Raw genomic sequence first — 17,134 nt, 5'->3', positions numbered from 1 at the left:
GCAAAGGAAAGCGTCACAGTTTAGAGAAAGGAAACCAGCTAGTTCCCTCAGTAAGTGGCGCTCAAAATCTAAATGAATTTATGTTGATCCCATAGCATCGAAAAATCTACTCTAGCCAAACAGTTTCTGGTAAGCAATTAAGGCACATTTACCGGTTAGAAACATAAAGCATGATAAGGACTGGGTGAGTTGTTTACAGAACCTGTGTGTGACACAGGTTCGTGGGAGTGTGTGGTATCCACCCCAGTGCTCACCTGTCCTGAAAAAAGAGGAAAACCACAAGGCCTCTAAGGAGTTCTTGTCCTAGGAATTCATGACTACATTCTGAAAATCGTTCACTGCATTTTCGGAGCCCTTTCTCTTTGCACCAATGAGAAGGGCCCATGACAACATAATTGTACTTCATCTTTCTCTCCAACATGGTGATGCAGGTTAATCATCAGTTTTTCACACTACATTTAGTTTGAAACAACTATGGAAATTTCCAAAATCTGCCTTCAAAGGATAAACATTGGCCCTTTTTGAGGATCTTTGAGATAACATTGCAGAAACAAAATCCATACAAAAATTTTAGAAACTTGACTAGCAGGCCATGAGGATGTAAGTACCTGGCTGCCCAGGTCACCTCCCAGGGGGTACAGTGCTCAGGGATGCTCAGGCATCAGGAAACACTATTCTTGTAAGGGAACCCGATGCTTGGACATTCTGCCTTTTCTGCTTTGACTTCGCTGAACTTCCTGTGGCATTTGAAACCACCAAAGGCCCAGGTGGGAATTTTCTGAGCTCTCAGCTCCCATGACCATCACTTTCCTCCCTGTCCCCAGGTCTGTATTCTTTGTGGGCATCTCTGACCCTCTCAGGTCCCAGCAGGATGCGTGCTTTCAAATTCTGGGATGAGCACTCTGTCCTCTTCTTTCTATATGTCTTCCCCAGAAGCACCGTCTCCCAGGCCACACCTCACGTCTGCATCTCTAGTTAATATTTTAGAAGATCTTTCTGACCCCAGACGGTCCCCCACATGCATACGGCCTCAGAAGAACTCTGCACACTGCTCTTCCCCAAATAGCCCAGCACTAGCTCATGTTTCTGCTCAAACATCCTGTGGTCTGTTCACGGAAAACTTGAACCAGGCCATCTTCTCAGGGCCCTTGTCCTGCCCCCGCCTTCTGACTCTGTCTCTCTTCAGGCTGCCTGGTCCTGGGGCTCGGCGTAGGGCCTTCTGGTCCACGCAACCCTTTCTGATGAACAACCCATGGCAGCTTGACCAGTATTACCTGCCTGGGTCTTTCAACTCTCCTGAGTCACAGAACTCCTTGAGAATGTAACAAAACCCATGAACTCCCTTCCCAAATAACATTCTGCAGGAAGTTTTAAAAGTTTCTGGGCTTCCCTGGTGGCTTGGACGGTAAAGAATCTGCCTGCATTGTGGGAGACCTAGATTCGATCCCTGAGTTGGGAAGATCCCCTGAAGACAGGAATGGCAACCCACTCTAGTATTCTGGCCTGGAGAATTCCATGGACAGAGGAGCCTGACAGGCTACAGTCCTTGGGGTCACAAAATGTCAGATACAGCTGAGTGACTACCACTCACACAGACTACCTCTAGCCCTAACTTGGCTCCTCTGAGGTCAGGGAATGTCTGATTAAGATCTCTGACCAGAACATAAACATTTCTAATTGTTTTGCATATTTTGTCTTTCAATTTGACTTTTAATTCCCTTAGCACGAGATCAAGTCATGCACCTTTTTTTCATAATCCTCTTAGTTCTGAGTAGAGGTCTAGGTACACACAGCATATTTAACTACCGGTCAGTCGAAATTGTCCTGAAACAGTGCCAAGTCAACTCCATAGGCCAAGGTGTTATTACTCAAGGCTTTGATCAGGAGTCTCCATTCTAGAACCACAGGTCACTCACGTGATGAGTTCTTTCTTGAGATCTCTGGTGTGGAGCTTGGGTTTAGGGCTTGGTATGGAGGCCTCTCCAGAGAACTTCTTTTCCTCTAAATTTTCTAGAGAGCTCACTGGGTCTTTCTGGAAAAAAAAAAAAAAAAAAGCACACAAGATGTTAGGAAACCCTGGAAAAACAATTGTATTTGAAGTCATCAGGGTCAAATCTGAGTTTTGGCTTAAAGACTTAGATGACATCCCCTCACCGGATTTGTACACAAAATAAATAAAATAATAAGGGTACACCCGGACTGCCATGGACTTTTATCCTTGGTAAAGAATGAGAAATTACAACTCACAGGCACAATTTTTGAAAGTTCACATGTTGGCAGATAAAACTACAGAGGAATTTCTTGAGCCATGTAAATAAGTTAATATTTTAATATATTAACTTCAATATATTTCAAGCTTTACAGTATAATAAACATTTCCTGGAGAACATGGAAATAGTTCTTTATGTACATAGTGTGCGAGTGTGCTAAGTCGTTTCAGTCATGTCTGACTCTTTGTGACCCCACATACTGTAGCCCACAGGGCTCCTCTGTCCTTGGTATTCTCCAGGCAAGAATACTGGAGTGGGTTGCCATGTACACAGTAGGCACTGGTAAAACAAAAGAAATTCTGCAAAAAATGAATCACACAAATTTTTAAATAGAGAATGAAGAAGTAAATTTAGCTTATTAGAATGTCCTTCCTGATATGCAAATAAGATTTAAACTATTTGCTTAAATGCACAGTGGTTGAGTCCACAATGTCTCAGCAGCGTTTAGCTTGATTTTTCTGGACACCTGTTTTTAGTCTCACATCAATCACTTCCTGTTTTCCTTTACCTCTTTTGCTAAGTTGGTTTTTTCCTCATGTTTTTACTCTCTGGATGGACTATCTTGTTGGATTATCATTAATTTTCATGGTCTTCTTTTAAGCTTAGTATTGATCCTGATTTCATAAGGAAATCTCATTGACCCTTTCACATCACTTATTTACCATCTGATATATTACTGTCAGGCAACTCATGATGGTTTCACTCAAACACATAATTAGTTTACTTTTATCGTTAAGCTTATATTCAGTAAATGTAATACTTTCTGGATTTAATATTAAAATGAGGTTAACTACTTTGCCAACAAAGGTCCATCTAGTCAAGGCTATGGTTTTTCCAGTCGTCATGTATGGATGTGAGAGTTGGACTGTGAAGAAAGCTGAGTGCCGAAGAATTGATGCTTTTGAACTGTGGTGTTGGAGAAGACTCTTGAGAGTCCCTTGGACTGCAAGGAGATCCAACCAGTCCATTCTGAAGGAGATCAGCCCTGGGATTTCTTTGGAAGGAATGATGCTAAAGCTGAAACTCCAGTCCTTTGGCCACCTCATGGGAAGAGTTGACTCATTGGAAAAGACTCTGATGCTGGGAGGGATTGGGGGCAGGAGGAGAAGGGGATGACAGAGGATGAGATGGCTGGATGGCATCACTGACTCGATGGACGTGAGTCTGGGTGAACTCCGGGAGTTGGTGATGGACAGGGAGGCCTGGTGTGCTGTGATTCATGGGGTCGCAAAGAGTCGGACACGACTGAGTGACTGAACTGAACTGAACTGATCTATTAAAAAAAAACTGTCTCCTAAATCTCAAAAGTATTGATCCATTTAAGATGAGAAAATGATTTTGAGTTATTGAAGGCAAATCTCATTTAAATTGCATGGACATGACATTGCAAGGGTAAATACAATTTTAATCATTCTGAGTTGACACTCAAAATCAATGGAAAACAAAATCCGTGGATTTTCCCAATCTAAGAAGAATTCTAAGCCTTGATCTCAGTTATAAAGGCAAATGTAATTTCCTTAATTAATTACCTAGACAACAGTTCAATCGATTATTTTACACAAGACCACACAGTGGTGAAAACATGCATGAATGACCTCAAGGAACAGGATCTTCAGAGCAAATTAGTAAAACCTGGTTTGGTCTAATTTCTTTTTTCATATTAAATACTGAGTATTCCATTTTGAATTATTGATAAATGTTTGAAACTAGTAGCAGAAAATCATATATCATTAAAAAACAAAGAGAAATGGGTGCTTGATGATCGTTGTCTATTAAGGTACAAGGAGAAGGGTTATTTTAATGCTGCTTCTGTGAAATATATAGAAAACAAGTGAATGATGCTTATGCTTTCACATTTCACAATGTGACTAGAGCAAAGCAATTCCTAATTATAAGAGTTTAAACTGGATACACTATTTAAAAAAAAATATTATTTGCTATTTATTTGCTGTGCTGGGTCTTCATTACTGCCTGGGCTTTTCTCTAGTTGTGGCGAGCAAGGGCTACTCTCTAATTGCGGTGCGTGGACTTCCCATTGCAGTGGCTTCTCTCGTGGAGAGAAGCTTGTGGAACACAGGCTGTAGGCGCACAGGTGCTTCAGGAATTGCAGCTCCTGGGCTCCAGAGCACAGGCTCAGTAGTTGTATCGCACGAGCTTAGTTGCTCCGAGGTACGTGGGATCCTCCCGGACCAGGGATCGAACCCGTATCTCCTGCATTGGCAGGTGGATTCTTTACCACTGAACCACCAGGGAAACCCCCAGATACACTATTATCCATTTCATTTGGAGGTGCCTGGATTCAGCGTGGGTACTGTTTTTCACTATAATTTATAAAACGTCTTGGCCTTTTACAAATGTATATCCAATGACCTCTTCTGCTAAGTTGATATTTTGTAATGCTTTTACTCACTGGATGGAATCGCTATTAATTGATCCAAAAGCAATGTTGGATCATTACTAATTTTCATGGCCTTCTTTTCAGTTTAGTACTGATCCTGACTTCACAAGAAAGACAAAGAACAGACTTTGTTTTTCTGTTCAGATGTTAGATTTTTCACAAAAATGGCATAAAGCAGAAAAGAGCTATTTTATTATTTTCTTTGTGATAGGAATTAGCAAAGTATCTCTAAGAAGGCATGTACAGATGAACATATAAAGGTTATCAGCTGTTGTTTGTTGAATCTGCACACTGTAGAAGACAAGGGAATAAGAGATTCTGAAAGAAATAATCATCTATGAAAGCTTAACTTACTTGACTCAAATACATTCAAAATTAATTCTTGCAGAATATATGGTATTTAACTTAGCAAAGTAAAATGTGTTGCTGTTTCAACAGAATAATTTTATTGGATATGACCTTTTAAATATTTTGTAACTTCCTTAAAAAATTATGGAATCTTGGATATGCAATCGCATTATGAAATAATTGTCTCTCCCTTCCTCCTTTTTTTTTTCTTTTGGCTCAGCATTCTACCTCTAGAAACTTGCAGAGAGCATATGTATTAAAATACAGGTGACCCTCATTATAAGAATGTTTAATTTTGTTACTGAAGCATTGTATATCATATAAACTCCTAAATTGCATACCATAAAAAATATGTCAACATCATTTGTCAGATTTTTTTTCAAAATTTATAGCATCCTTTTGAAAATAATAATTTATATTGGAGATACATAAGAGAAAATGTGGCATACATATATGTGTGTTTAGAGAGTGCATGGGTGCGATGAAATTCCTTTAATGTACAATAGGAGTTTATATTGATTTTAGTAAAAAGCAGAACATAATGAGAGCATGAATAACAGATAATAGCATCTGGCACTTTCAACATCTGAAGTCTTTGGAGAACTGACAGTTGAACAAAACTGACAGCTCTAGTTATTTCTCAGCACTTTCCTTTCGAGATAGTTTGAGTTTTTTCCAGATTCAGGATTTTTTTTTTAGGGGGCATCTGGACAGGCTATTTCACTGAGAGAGACAGACAATATTTTCTGAAAATTACCACCAAAATTAAGCAACTGTTGTGCATATGAACAAGATAACAATGAATTAGAAATAATCACCCAGTTTCTGGTCATGAGTATAGGCGTGAGTGTTGTGTGGGGTGGGGGGTGTGGGAGGTATGGGGGGGTGTGGGGGTATAGGGGGTGTGTGGTGTGAGGGTGTGTGGAGTGTGTGGAGTGTGTGGGGTGTAGGGTTGTGGGGTGTGTGGAGTGTGTGGGGTGTAGGGTTTTGGGGTGTGTGGAGTGTGTGGGGTATGAGGGTGTGTGGAGTGTGTGGGGTGTAGGGGTGTGGGGTGTGCGGAGTGTGTAGGGTATGGGGTGTGGGAGTGTATGGAGTGTGGGGTGTGAGGGGGTGTGGAGTTATGGGGGTGTGGGGTGTGTGGAGGGTGTGTGCAGTGTGTGGGGTGTGGGTGTGGGGTGTGTGGAGGGTGTGTGGGGGATATGTGGGGTATGGGGCTGTGTGGGTGTGGGGTATGAGGGTGTGTGGAGTGTGTGGGATGTAGGTGTGTGGGTTGTGTGGGGTGTAGGGGTGTGGGGTGTGTGGAGGGTGTGTGGAGTGTGTGGGGTGTGGGTGTGGGGTGTGTGGGGGTATGTGGGGTACACGGCTGTGTGGGTGTGGGGTATGAGGTTGTGTGGAGTGTGTGGGATGTAGGTGTGTGGGGTGTGTGGGGTGTAGGGGTGTGGGGTGTGTGGAGTGTGTGAGGGGGTGTGGAGTGTTTGGGCTGTGGTTTTTGGTGTGTGGAGTGTGTGGGGTGTGAGTGTGGGGTGTGTGGAGGGTGTATGGAGTGTATGGGGTGTGGGGTATGAGGGTATGTGGGGTATGGGGTGTAAGGGGGTGTGGGGGTGTATGGGGTGTGGGGTGCAGGGTGTAGGGGTGTGAGGGGGTATGTGGGGTATGGGACTGTGTGGGTGTGGGGTGTGAGGGTGTGTGAGGGGGTGTGGAGTGTGTGGGCTGTGGTTTTTGGTGTGTGGAGTGTGTGGGGTGTGGGTGTGGGGTATGTGGAGGGTGTATGGAGTGTATGGGGTGTGGGGTATGAGGATATGTGGGGTATGGGGTGTAAGGGGGGTGTGGGGTGTGAGGGTGTATGGGGTGTGAGGGTGTGTGGGGTGTGGGGGGTATGAGGGGTATGGGGTTGTGTGGGTGTGGGGTGTGAGGGTGTGTGAGAGGGTGTGGAGTGTGTGGGCTGTGGCTGTAGGTGTGTGTGGAGTGTGTACGGGGTGTGGGGTGTAGGGTTGTGTGGGCTGTGTGGGGGCATGTGGGGTCTGGGGTTGTGTGGGTGTGGGGTGTGAGGGTGTGTGAGGGGGTGTGGAGTGTGTGGGCTGTGGCTGTAGGTATGTGTGGAGTGTGTATGGGGTGTGGGGTGTAGGGTTGTGTGGGCTGTGTTGGGGGCATGTGGGGTCTGGGGCTGTGTGGGTGTGGGGTGTGAGGGTGTGTGGAGAATGTGAAGTATGTGGAGTTGAGAGCAGCCCAGGTTCACAGAGCACCCTGGGACCCTGAGCAGCATCTCGGCAGAGCTCCCGGGAAGCACAGCCAGGACCATCCGTCCCTGGTTTGCATGGTCACTGGCCATGTTCTGCACCCGGGCTCAGAACTCTGGTCCTGCCATCCTGAGATGGCACCTGGTCCTGCCACCCAGGCCCATTACTTAATTTCTATATGACCAAAGAACAGCAAGTTCACTCCATCTGGCTTCAATTTCCTTCTCTAGAAACTTTGGTAATAATCCTGCTCTTCAGATTAGTCAGGAGAATCAGACACTGTGGAGAAAGAGCCATCATCCTTATTCCGACTCAGTGTGGCCACCCTCTGAGGGGTGTTGCGTTGCGTTGTACCTTCGCAACGAGCACATTGACTACCACCGATTTCTACAAAATAATAACTATTGAGCATCACATTTCTCTTTCTGGGTCAGAACAGAATGTGAAAAATACTCTTTCTTTCACACATGTAAATCACCTTGGCATGGACTCAGGAACAAAGAGCAGGGGTAAGGAACTGTCCCAGGGCTTACGGGGATTCAGAAGCACTTTTGTGTGTGTCCCGCAGGGATAGCGCCCAGCAGTGAACCACCCCCGCTCAGACCCTGACAATAGGCACTGAGCTTAAAAACTACCTTGTCAACTCAAACCTAGTGCAAGCTCTAGGACTCCAGGAACTCAGGATCTCCAAAGCCGTCTTTGTTCTTGTTATAACATCGAACTTCCAGTAGCTTGTCAATCCCAGATATCAGATGTGTGCTGTGTGCTAAGTCACTTCAGTCATGTCTGACTCTTTTCGACCCCAGGGACTGTAGCTGGCCAGGCTCCTCTGTCCATGGGATTCCACAGGCAAGAATACTGGAGTGGGTTGCATTTCCTTCTCCAGGGGATCGTCCCAACCCAGGGATCGCACCCATGTCTCTTATGTCTCCTGCATTGGCAGGTGGGTTCTTTGCCACTAGCTCCACCTGGGAAGCCCAGATGTCAGATACTTAGGTTGCAAGTTGTAGCAGTGAGCCTGCACTAGCAGACCTGAAGGAAGTAAGCCACTCTGAAAAGAGCAGACGTCTAATCAAAATGATCCATCTTCCCCATGACTGCACTGGGATGTCAGCTCCATCAGCATTAGATAGGAATGGACCCCAGCTGAATCCACAAAGCTGCCCAGATGACTCCTCACATGTTTCTAAGGAGAGAATATTTGTTATGAGACTTTACTTTCTGCTAAGTGTTAAGAAGTACACATAGCCAAGGAGGTCCCCAAGGGACCTACTCAACCCCTAAGTGGCAGGAATGCCCAGAATATAAGGAGTACCCTGCAGACATTGCTACAGACATTATGGTGGTGGTTTACAGCTAAGTCATGTCCAACTCTTGCAACCCCATAGGCTATAGCCTGCCAGGCTCCTCTGTCCATTCCCAGGGATTTTCCAGACAAGAATACTGGAGAGGGTCACCATTTCCTCCTCCAAGAGATCTTCCTGACCCAGGGATCAAACCCACATTTCTTGCATCTCTTGTGTTGGCAGGCAGGTTTTTTACCACTGAGCCATCAGAACCTGTGTCAAACGACACAAAGACCCTGAAAGGGAGCAAGAACCCACTTTGCTTTGTTACTGGTGGGGACTGGACCGGATGTCTGACCCTGTGCAAGCAGAAAGAAGACTTGGGGTGAACAGTGACCATGGCTGGTATACAGAGGGGTTGCAAGGATGAGGAAGAGAAAGTCCAAGCCCCCAGCACATGGCACCAAGCCTCTCCAACGTGGGGGGTTTCATCCCAGTGGACTCGCCTAAGAACAAGGATGCACTAACGGTCACTCTGTAAGGGACCATCCTCCGTGCCACACATTTTTGACTGGACCTCCAGGTCTCATAGCTGGGATTCAGTTCAGTTCAGTTCAATCACTCAGTCGTGTCCGACTCTTTGCGACCCCATGAATCGCAGCACGCCAGGCCTCCCTGTCCATCACCAACTCCTGGAGTTCACTCAGACTCACGGCCATCGAGTCAGTGATGCCATCCAGCCATCTCATCCTCTGTCGTCCCCTTCTCCTCCTGCCCCCAAGGCTTAGGTGCCCTCATTTGGGAGTGGTTTAGGCAGGAGACTGATTGGCAATAGAGGGGGTCTTCTGGACTGGGGGTGTCCCTGACTCAGAAGAATCACCATCCTTGCTCTCATCTGGGCTGTGCTTCCAAAGGATCCACCCCCACCACCTCATCTCCACCTCGGACCCCAGTGTGGAGTGATGGCAAGTGTGAATGTAGGCACATTTCTGGATTATACGGCAATGACAAAAACAAGGTGTAACCTTGGGGACTTTGCACAAGCTGACTAGGGAATGCAGAGGAGGACAGAGACACATGTTCACCAATTCTCAATCACCACCTGAGGCAAACCAGCTTCTTACACTTTGCAGGGTCTGTTTTACATTAAAGTTGGATGTGTGTGATTTAAGAAAATTTTTCTAAAGTAGTGTTATGATAGATTAACTCAAACCATCCCTAAATACTTGGGTGAACTTTTAAAAGCCAAAGAAAGGACAGTGACTAAGCCCCGCATGGCATAATCTAACTGGAACCTGCTGCTGTAGGAGATCCCTGCCCTCCTGGGAAGGTGTGGCTGGTGGTGACGGAGACGCAGAGCTGCCTTGGGTCCTGGAGGCTCCTCCAGGCCACTCCCCCTCCAGCTATTCTGCATGCCTGCTTGACTGCTCACTCATCCAGGAGCTTGGCTACAGGTTGGTTCTCCTACCAGACGGGTGTCCCACGTCCTCGGGGCCAGTCTTACTGGACATGGGGATGCCAATGAAAGTGTGTGTGGGGGGAGGGTGGAAGGGAAGGACAGAAGGGGAACAGAAAACACCCCAATTTTTTGATCACTGCCATTGACACTGACTCATGCCCAGAGATGTTAAGGAAGATGCTCAAGTCACACAGGGAACTATACTCAGTATTATGTAATAATCTGTAAGGGAAAAGAATCTGGAAAAGAATACACACACACATACACATATATATGCAGAGTGAGTAGGGTTAGTCACTCAGTCGTGTCCGACTCTTTGTGACCCCATGGACTGTAACCCGCCAGGCTCCTCTATCCATGGGATTTCCCAAGCAAGAATACTGGAGTGGGTTGCCATTTCCTCCTCCAGGGAATTTTCCCGACCCAGGGATCGAACCCCAGTCTCCTGCATTGCAGGTAGATTCTTTACCATCTGAGCCACCAGGGAAGCCCATATATATGTATATATATGTGTATGTATATGTATCTGAAGCACTGTGCTGTACTCTTGAAACTTATATGATATTGTAAACCAACTATACTTCAATAAAAAATAAAGTATATGTTAAAATCAAATTAGCCTCCCTCCAAAGTCTCTGAGCTTCACATATCTGAAAAAAGGGGGGTGATGCTTACTTCCAAATGTCTACTTCAGTTCTTCAAACGTGTCAGCTGGCAAGCACCAAGCACTTCCCTAGGACAGACAGCCTTGCAGGAAGGCTGGGGTCACATGTGCAGTGACCCAGAGTCTAACCAGTGGAGGGTGTAGCCGTGAACTCTTTGGAATGACACTGAGTCGGGGCTCATCAGACCCACCCCAGGGGGCTCCAGCCATGAGAGGAAGCTGATGTCTTCCTGCACAACATCTGACTTCCGGGGTGACTCCACCTCCAGGGATAACCCAGCTCACAGCTCTGGGGTTGCCACAGCTTGGACACCCGATAGCCAGGATCAGTCCCTGGACTACAGCTCTGCATGGAGGGATGCCCACACCATCCCTCCATGAAACCACGGAAGGGAATTTGACAAGAAGCATCCCTGTACAGATTTGCTCTCGTGTTCCAGCCTCTGGTGCAGAGACACATGGGCTCACGGCTCACAGGCTGCCGTGTCCCAGGATAGATGACACCACCTCTCAGTGCATACAACTCAACCCTTAACGGTGATATGACAGACTCTAATGACATCTCGTTTTAGGCAAGGGATGGGAAATGTTGAATTCATTTGTAAATATCTCCTGAAATTTAAAATCATCGCTTTACCAAAATCAAAAACCAGCTACAGAATTACGTGTTATCTAAATAGGATGGTGAGAAATGTGCAGGAGGAATAAGTGGACCACACTATCCGATCACGCTCTGTCTCCAACTTATTGACTGACACTGGAACAGTACCTCTTTCTCCTCCTCCGTCTTCCCGTGGGCTTTGCTATAGTTGATGGGCGTGTCCCAGCCTTCGTGGTCACACAGGGCCTGGTAGAAGGCAGCGTTGACCAGAAGGCTGCTGGTTTTGAACGGGGAAGAGGAAGCAGTTGGAACAGAAGGGTTAGTGGAAGTTAGGGGTGCAACTTTGTCCAGGATTCGAGCTTTTTTCATGCTTAAGTCCAACGTGCCATTCTCATCCACTTCTATCTCGGCCCCCTGTGTATAACAGGAAACAAAAAAAAAACCATGTAAGCAGTTTGCAGTGGTAGCCTGGCCATGTGGGGCTTTTAAGGGATCATTTTAAATGCAAGCTTTTATGGAAGTATATCTGATTTTAAATCTCGCTTTCTGATTCGCTTTGGTTAATGTTCAATTCTTAGGCAGACTTTTCAGAGCAGCCCCATTAGGGAGTTTCGTGTTTCTGGGTTTAAGCAATGTAAGCCTAAATATAAGTAAGATGGTCCAAATACTAAATGTACTGGCTAAACATATTTTATCTTTTTTAAGTTTAGCTTTAAATCTTCCTTTCTAGTTTGCAGAATTATCACTCCCAATTCATCCTTTAAAGCATTAACACTGGAGTTAATAAAGAGACACACTATCCCCCTCCCAACATGAAAAACATGCAGAAAATAACCAGCTGGGAGAGAATTTTTATTGGGAAATATTAGAACCATATTAGATTACTGTGACAGTGACATTTTACCCTGAGTGACTTGAACCAGAAAAGCTTGGTTAACTCATGGGGGGTGGGCTGGGGGAGGTGGGCAGTGCACGCCTAGTTCCCCCTCGGGGACGTGAGGTGGCAGCTGGCAGCATGACCAGGGTGGGGGTAGGAGGTTAAGCTCTACACTGAAAACTCCAGAATAAAGGTGATTATTTTCCAGATACTCAGTATGAGACTTTAATTCTGCCTCACGACATTTCTCCTCGGGAGACCTTGGCTGAGCTTCGTTTTGTTTTTAAGGTTCAAGTGCCAACAAGGTCCCCATGCATCCTGGCCCTTCTGCAAGTCACGTGCCCGAGGATGGTGTGCATGGTCCTGAATCGTGAACGCTGCCAGACAGTAACTCCCAGGACTCTCGGAGAGTGAGCTTTTTACCCTCCTAAGTGGGTCAAAGGAATACCTTCCCAGGGTTCTCATTGCCGTCCGTCAATTCACAATGAACTTCTAGACAATGTCTCTCCTCTGTTTCTTTTGTCTGGAAAAGCAGGAGACTTCCCTGAATATGTTCCTAAGATCCCTAACAGCTACTTCCCAGAGGTTTATTTTAACCCCCCAGTTACACTCTGCCCTTATCCCCTCCCCAACGTTCCCACTGAGATGAGGTCCACTGTACTGTTGCTGAATTAAAAAATAAAAGCATCTCTTCTGTCTGCTTGTTTTACCTGCAAAGTTTTTGTTCTCAATCTCTCAGGTAAAGATGCTTTACGATATCTATGGGAGGTAAATACACTTCTAATGTATTTGTACTAAGATGCTTTCGTCCTGTCTTTCTGTCCTTTTTAGTAAATAGTTTAATCTCCTGTGATAGTTTTAAGCCCTGAATTTCACAGTAGAGCTTATCCAGGATAATAACTTAGTAACCACCACATCTTATGCCATCTGTATAATATCAAATACATTTTTATACCAGCATTAATAAACCTTAGTTACAAAAATCCAAGATATTAACCATATCTGTGCTGCACACTCTCTCCACAATACAGTGCAGTCTGCCACAAGCACATCAAAACAACTTTTGGCTTCAATGCTGATATGTAACTATAGCAATGAAACAGAGCTATAGCAATCAAGTTTAATGGCCAATGTAAAGTAAAATGCTAAATATTGTAGTTGCTGACATTTTTTCATAAAAAAATTAAAAAAACTTGGGTTAAGACTGCACAACCAACATTCACATAAAATTCCAGACCTCTGTGACAGATGGCTTAGGAAAAGGGAGCCACGTGACTGGGCTGCAGCATTTTATAGTGCAAAACCCATAAATAGTGCAGATTCGAGCTTGCTGAAAAAAAAAATACCAACTATTCCAAGACAACACTAATATATATTTTAGTTTCTACAGGGAACTACAAAAAAAAAAAAAAAAAAAACTTCCAATGAGTAAATGAGAAAAAAAAAACAGAGATTCTCAGAGTTGTGGTGGTTCTACATGTTGAGTAATCATAGGTTGATCGAAAAAAAAAAATCATTCCTAATGTTTGAAAGAGGTGGTTTTCTGTGCCCCGCGCCCCAGCCGGCTGCTCTGAGCACCTGACCGTGCTGGGGAAGGGGAGGGGGTAGCAGGCGGCCATGCGGGTACAGATGGGCTTTAAGTGAGCTCACAGATGCACTCGACAATTACACACAGCACCAGAGAAGGGCCCCTTTCTGCCCATGGATGGGTGGATCACACGTTTACTGCATGGATTTCATTCAGAGCAGTATCAGTAGACATCATTTCTCTCTGTGCTTGAAACTCCACATGGCAGGGCAATGAGGAGGGGGTGGTGGTGGTGGGAGAGGCCATAGGAGGGGGAGAGGACAGCCCTACCCAGACAGGGATCCCCAGCCTGACTACTAAGATGCTCATTTCTCAAAGGGCTTAGATCTTATTTGAATTTTAAACTTCTTGAGCCTGGTCTAACACTGCTCATATACTCTCCAACTTCGGAGCAACATCAGTGACCATGTAATTCAGCCACTTCTTGGTTAGAGATATTCCCTGTCAGATGCTGATTTTCAAAAGGATTGAGAAAGCACATAACATTTTCAAGCCAGTATATTTAGGGCAAAAGAAAATGGAGAAATCTAGTGTCGCTGCCTTCAAGAAGCTTATTTGATGCATATAGGACATTTTTAGTGAAATTGACTACAAATTATTATTTTACTTTATGTAATGTATATATAAATTATACAATTATAAATTATTATTCAGCTGAAAGTTGAGGTGATTATCTATTATAAGCCTTATCTGTACTATAAAATCAGTAGTGACTCAGATGTCTGCCAAAAGAGGGACAATATTACACTGTACTTATTAACTGGCACATTATGTGATCAGTAAAATGATAATTTCAAGGACTTTGTTTCAACAGGGAAAAGACTTATGTCACTGAAAGCAGGAGACAACCTGGAATTTTGATTACACTTACAACTAGAGAAAATGGGAAGAAAATCGTTTTCTGAAGAAGAACAAAAGGGAATCACATAAATTCTTGCAAGGATAGGCTAAGGGCTCTTTTCCTCAAATATTTCCAAGGAAAATGATAATACTATATTGTTTCAAAAATAAAAAAATTATCTTACATTCAAAGATGGTGACAAAGTAAATAAAAAAACAAAACTGTAATTTTACTTTAAATGTTCTGATTATGAAAAGCATTAACTTCCAAGGTGTTGGTAGAATAAGATAGCCTTGTTTTCCTCATTTGGCATATTCTCCGTTGTTAATAAGGAGAGGTTGAACCACCTCCTCGTTTTGTGACAGCGCTAAGATGAGTGCAAGAGGAGGGGGTCTGCAGACGGGTTTCTGCTCCATCTCGCCACTAAGGCTCTTCTGTTCCTGATTCAGGGGGCGGAAACATCTTCTTCATATTGGAAGTCCTCTGAAACATGTTTTCAAAGTAGGCAGGGTACTGAATACAGTTCACTGTGCTATACAGAAAGTCCTTGTTAACGATACCCTGCCTACTTTGAAAATATGTTTCAGAGGACAAGTGTGTATATGTTAACCCCAAGTTATTTATAGCACAGGGCACTCTACTCAATAATCTGTAATGACCTATATGGGAAAAGAACCTGAAAAAGAAAGGATATATGTGTATGTACAATTGAATCAGTTTGCTGTGTACCATGAACTAATACAACACTGTAAATCAACTATAATATAAAATAAAAATTAAATTAAAAATCGAATTAATATAAAAAAATAAAATCCTCTTGCTTATCCTCAAAAAAGGGTAACCAGGTACTAACAATAAACAAACTGGGACTTCCCTAAGGTCCAGTGGTTAAGACTCTGTGCTTCTTCTACGGGGGGTATGGGTTTGGTCCCTTGTCAGGGAACTAAGATCACACATACCTCAAAAAATAAAATGAATAAATGAATAAAATAAATGAACTGAAAACATCTTATTCTTACTAAATAGCAATTGAATATTAATATTAATGCTATTAAGAGTATGACTCGTGAGATATACTAATAGAAATCCTGTGATGGAATTCAGAAGAGAAGTAAGTGACTGAGAGAAGGTATAAAATTAAAGTGTTATTTAGTCTCTCAGTCATGTCTGAATCTCTATAATCTCATGGACTGTAGCTCACCAGGTGCCTCTGCCCATGGGATTGTCCAGGCAAGAATACTGAGTGGGTTGCCATTCCCTCCTCCAGGAGATCTTCCTGACCCAGGGATTGAACCCAGGTCTCCTGCATTGCAGGCAGATCCTTTACCACCTGAGCCACCAGGGAAGCTAAATTTACAATCTTTTCCCCTAAATCTTTGTCTGACACTTAATGTCATAGTGAAAACTCTTGGTAGACCAGTAGTTTGTACACCAGGGAATGATAAATTCATCAAGGAGATCAAAAGTTAGGCAAGAATTCAAGTTTTATCTCCAACAGTTGTAGCTGTGCCATTTAGGAGCAATTATTTAATATTTCTGCACTACTTTCTTCACCTGCAAAATGAGATGCCATTCAAGTATTCCTGGACTTCCCTGGTGGCTCAGACAGTAAAGAATCCACTTGCAATGAAGGAGACCTGGGTTCGATCCTTGGGTTGGGAAGATCCCTTGGAGAAGGGCATGGCAACCCACTCCAGTATTCTTGCCTGGAGAATTCCATGGACAGAGGAGCCTGACAGTCTACAATCCATGGGGTCGCACAGAGTCAGACATGACTGAGTGACTAAGCACACGGTACATTATGTGCAGAGGGCTCATTTATAGTGCCTGACACATAGTAGGTATTCAGTAAACAACACAACTGATAATAATCATAATTTGATTGGGTTTTTGGACTCTAAGAGATCTCCCTATGCCGTTCTACACGGAAGCAAAGAGGTGGTTTCCCCACACACAGCACTGGTTCTCTGAGATCCTGACTACAGTCCCTCAGAGCAGTTCACTCACGTTGTGCGCAGCATCTGACTTCACATTAAAGTTACTGAAAAAGGCTGATTTTGGATTCTAACCATCCCCAGAGCCGCCGGGCTATTTCTGAGAGAAGGCAGCAGGAGTGGAGATGTGATAGCGTGTTGTTTCTCGGCCTTGTTCAAGCACAAAACAGACTTTGAACTTTAAACATTTCAAGCAAGTGTCAATTTTTTGTTTTCTTTTAAGGCACACTGTGCATATGCCACTTTGTCTAAACAGGTGGGGAAAACACCAAAACAAACAACAGAACACTTGGCAAGCGGCAGGGATTGGGATAAAGATAGACTGTGTGCCTGTTCCTACCTCTGCTGACGAGGGAGGAGGAGCAGGAGGAAGGTGGGGAGGAAGGAGGATGGCGTGGACCCCGCAAACCCCCGCTGCTCACTCCTCCTGCTGCCTGGTTGTCCTCAGCCCTGTGCTTATCTCAGGAGCACCATCTCCAGACTCAAGGGGGAATGTCTGAAGCTGTGGTCCACCTATGTTTTGCAAACTCACAGGAATTCCACATGGAAATGAAGCACAGGCTACAAATCT

At 44.4% G+C, this 17,134-nt stretch overlaps 1 protein-coding gene across 1 annotated transcript in view; it reads right to left on the bottom strand.

Moving 5' to 3' along the window:
• The window catches only part of ST18 (ST18 C2H2C-type zinc finger transcription factor), a 59,582-nt gene that overhangs the window by 16,323 nt on the left and 26,125 nt on the right, over positions 1-17,134 (bottom strand). Inside the window, exons 8-9 of the mRNA XM_070382840.1 lie at positions 11,432-11,677; positions 1,917-2,032 (exon numbers count right to left, since the gene is read on the bottom strand). Of these exons, the coding sequence (XP_070238941.1) occupies positions 1,917-2,032; positions 11,432-11,677 (362 nt within the window). The remainder of the gene's footprint in view (positions 1-1,916; positions 2,033-11,431; positions 11,678-17,134) is intronic.

The sequence above is a fragment of the Bos mutus genome, chromosome 14 (genome assembly GCF_027580195.1).
Source record: "Bos mutus isolate GX-2022 chromosome 14, NWIPB_WYAK_1.1, whole genome shotgun sequence".
Classification (NCBI taxonomy): Eukaryota; Metazoa; Chordata; class Mammalia; order Artiodactyla; family Bovidae; genus Bos; species Bos mutus.
The sequence above is the reverse complement of the archived record's forward strand: the minus strand, read 5'-3'. Positions and strand labels throughout refer to the sequence as shown.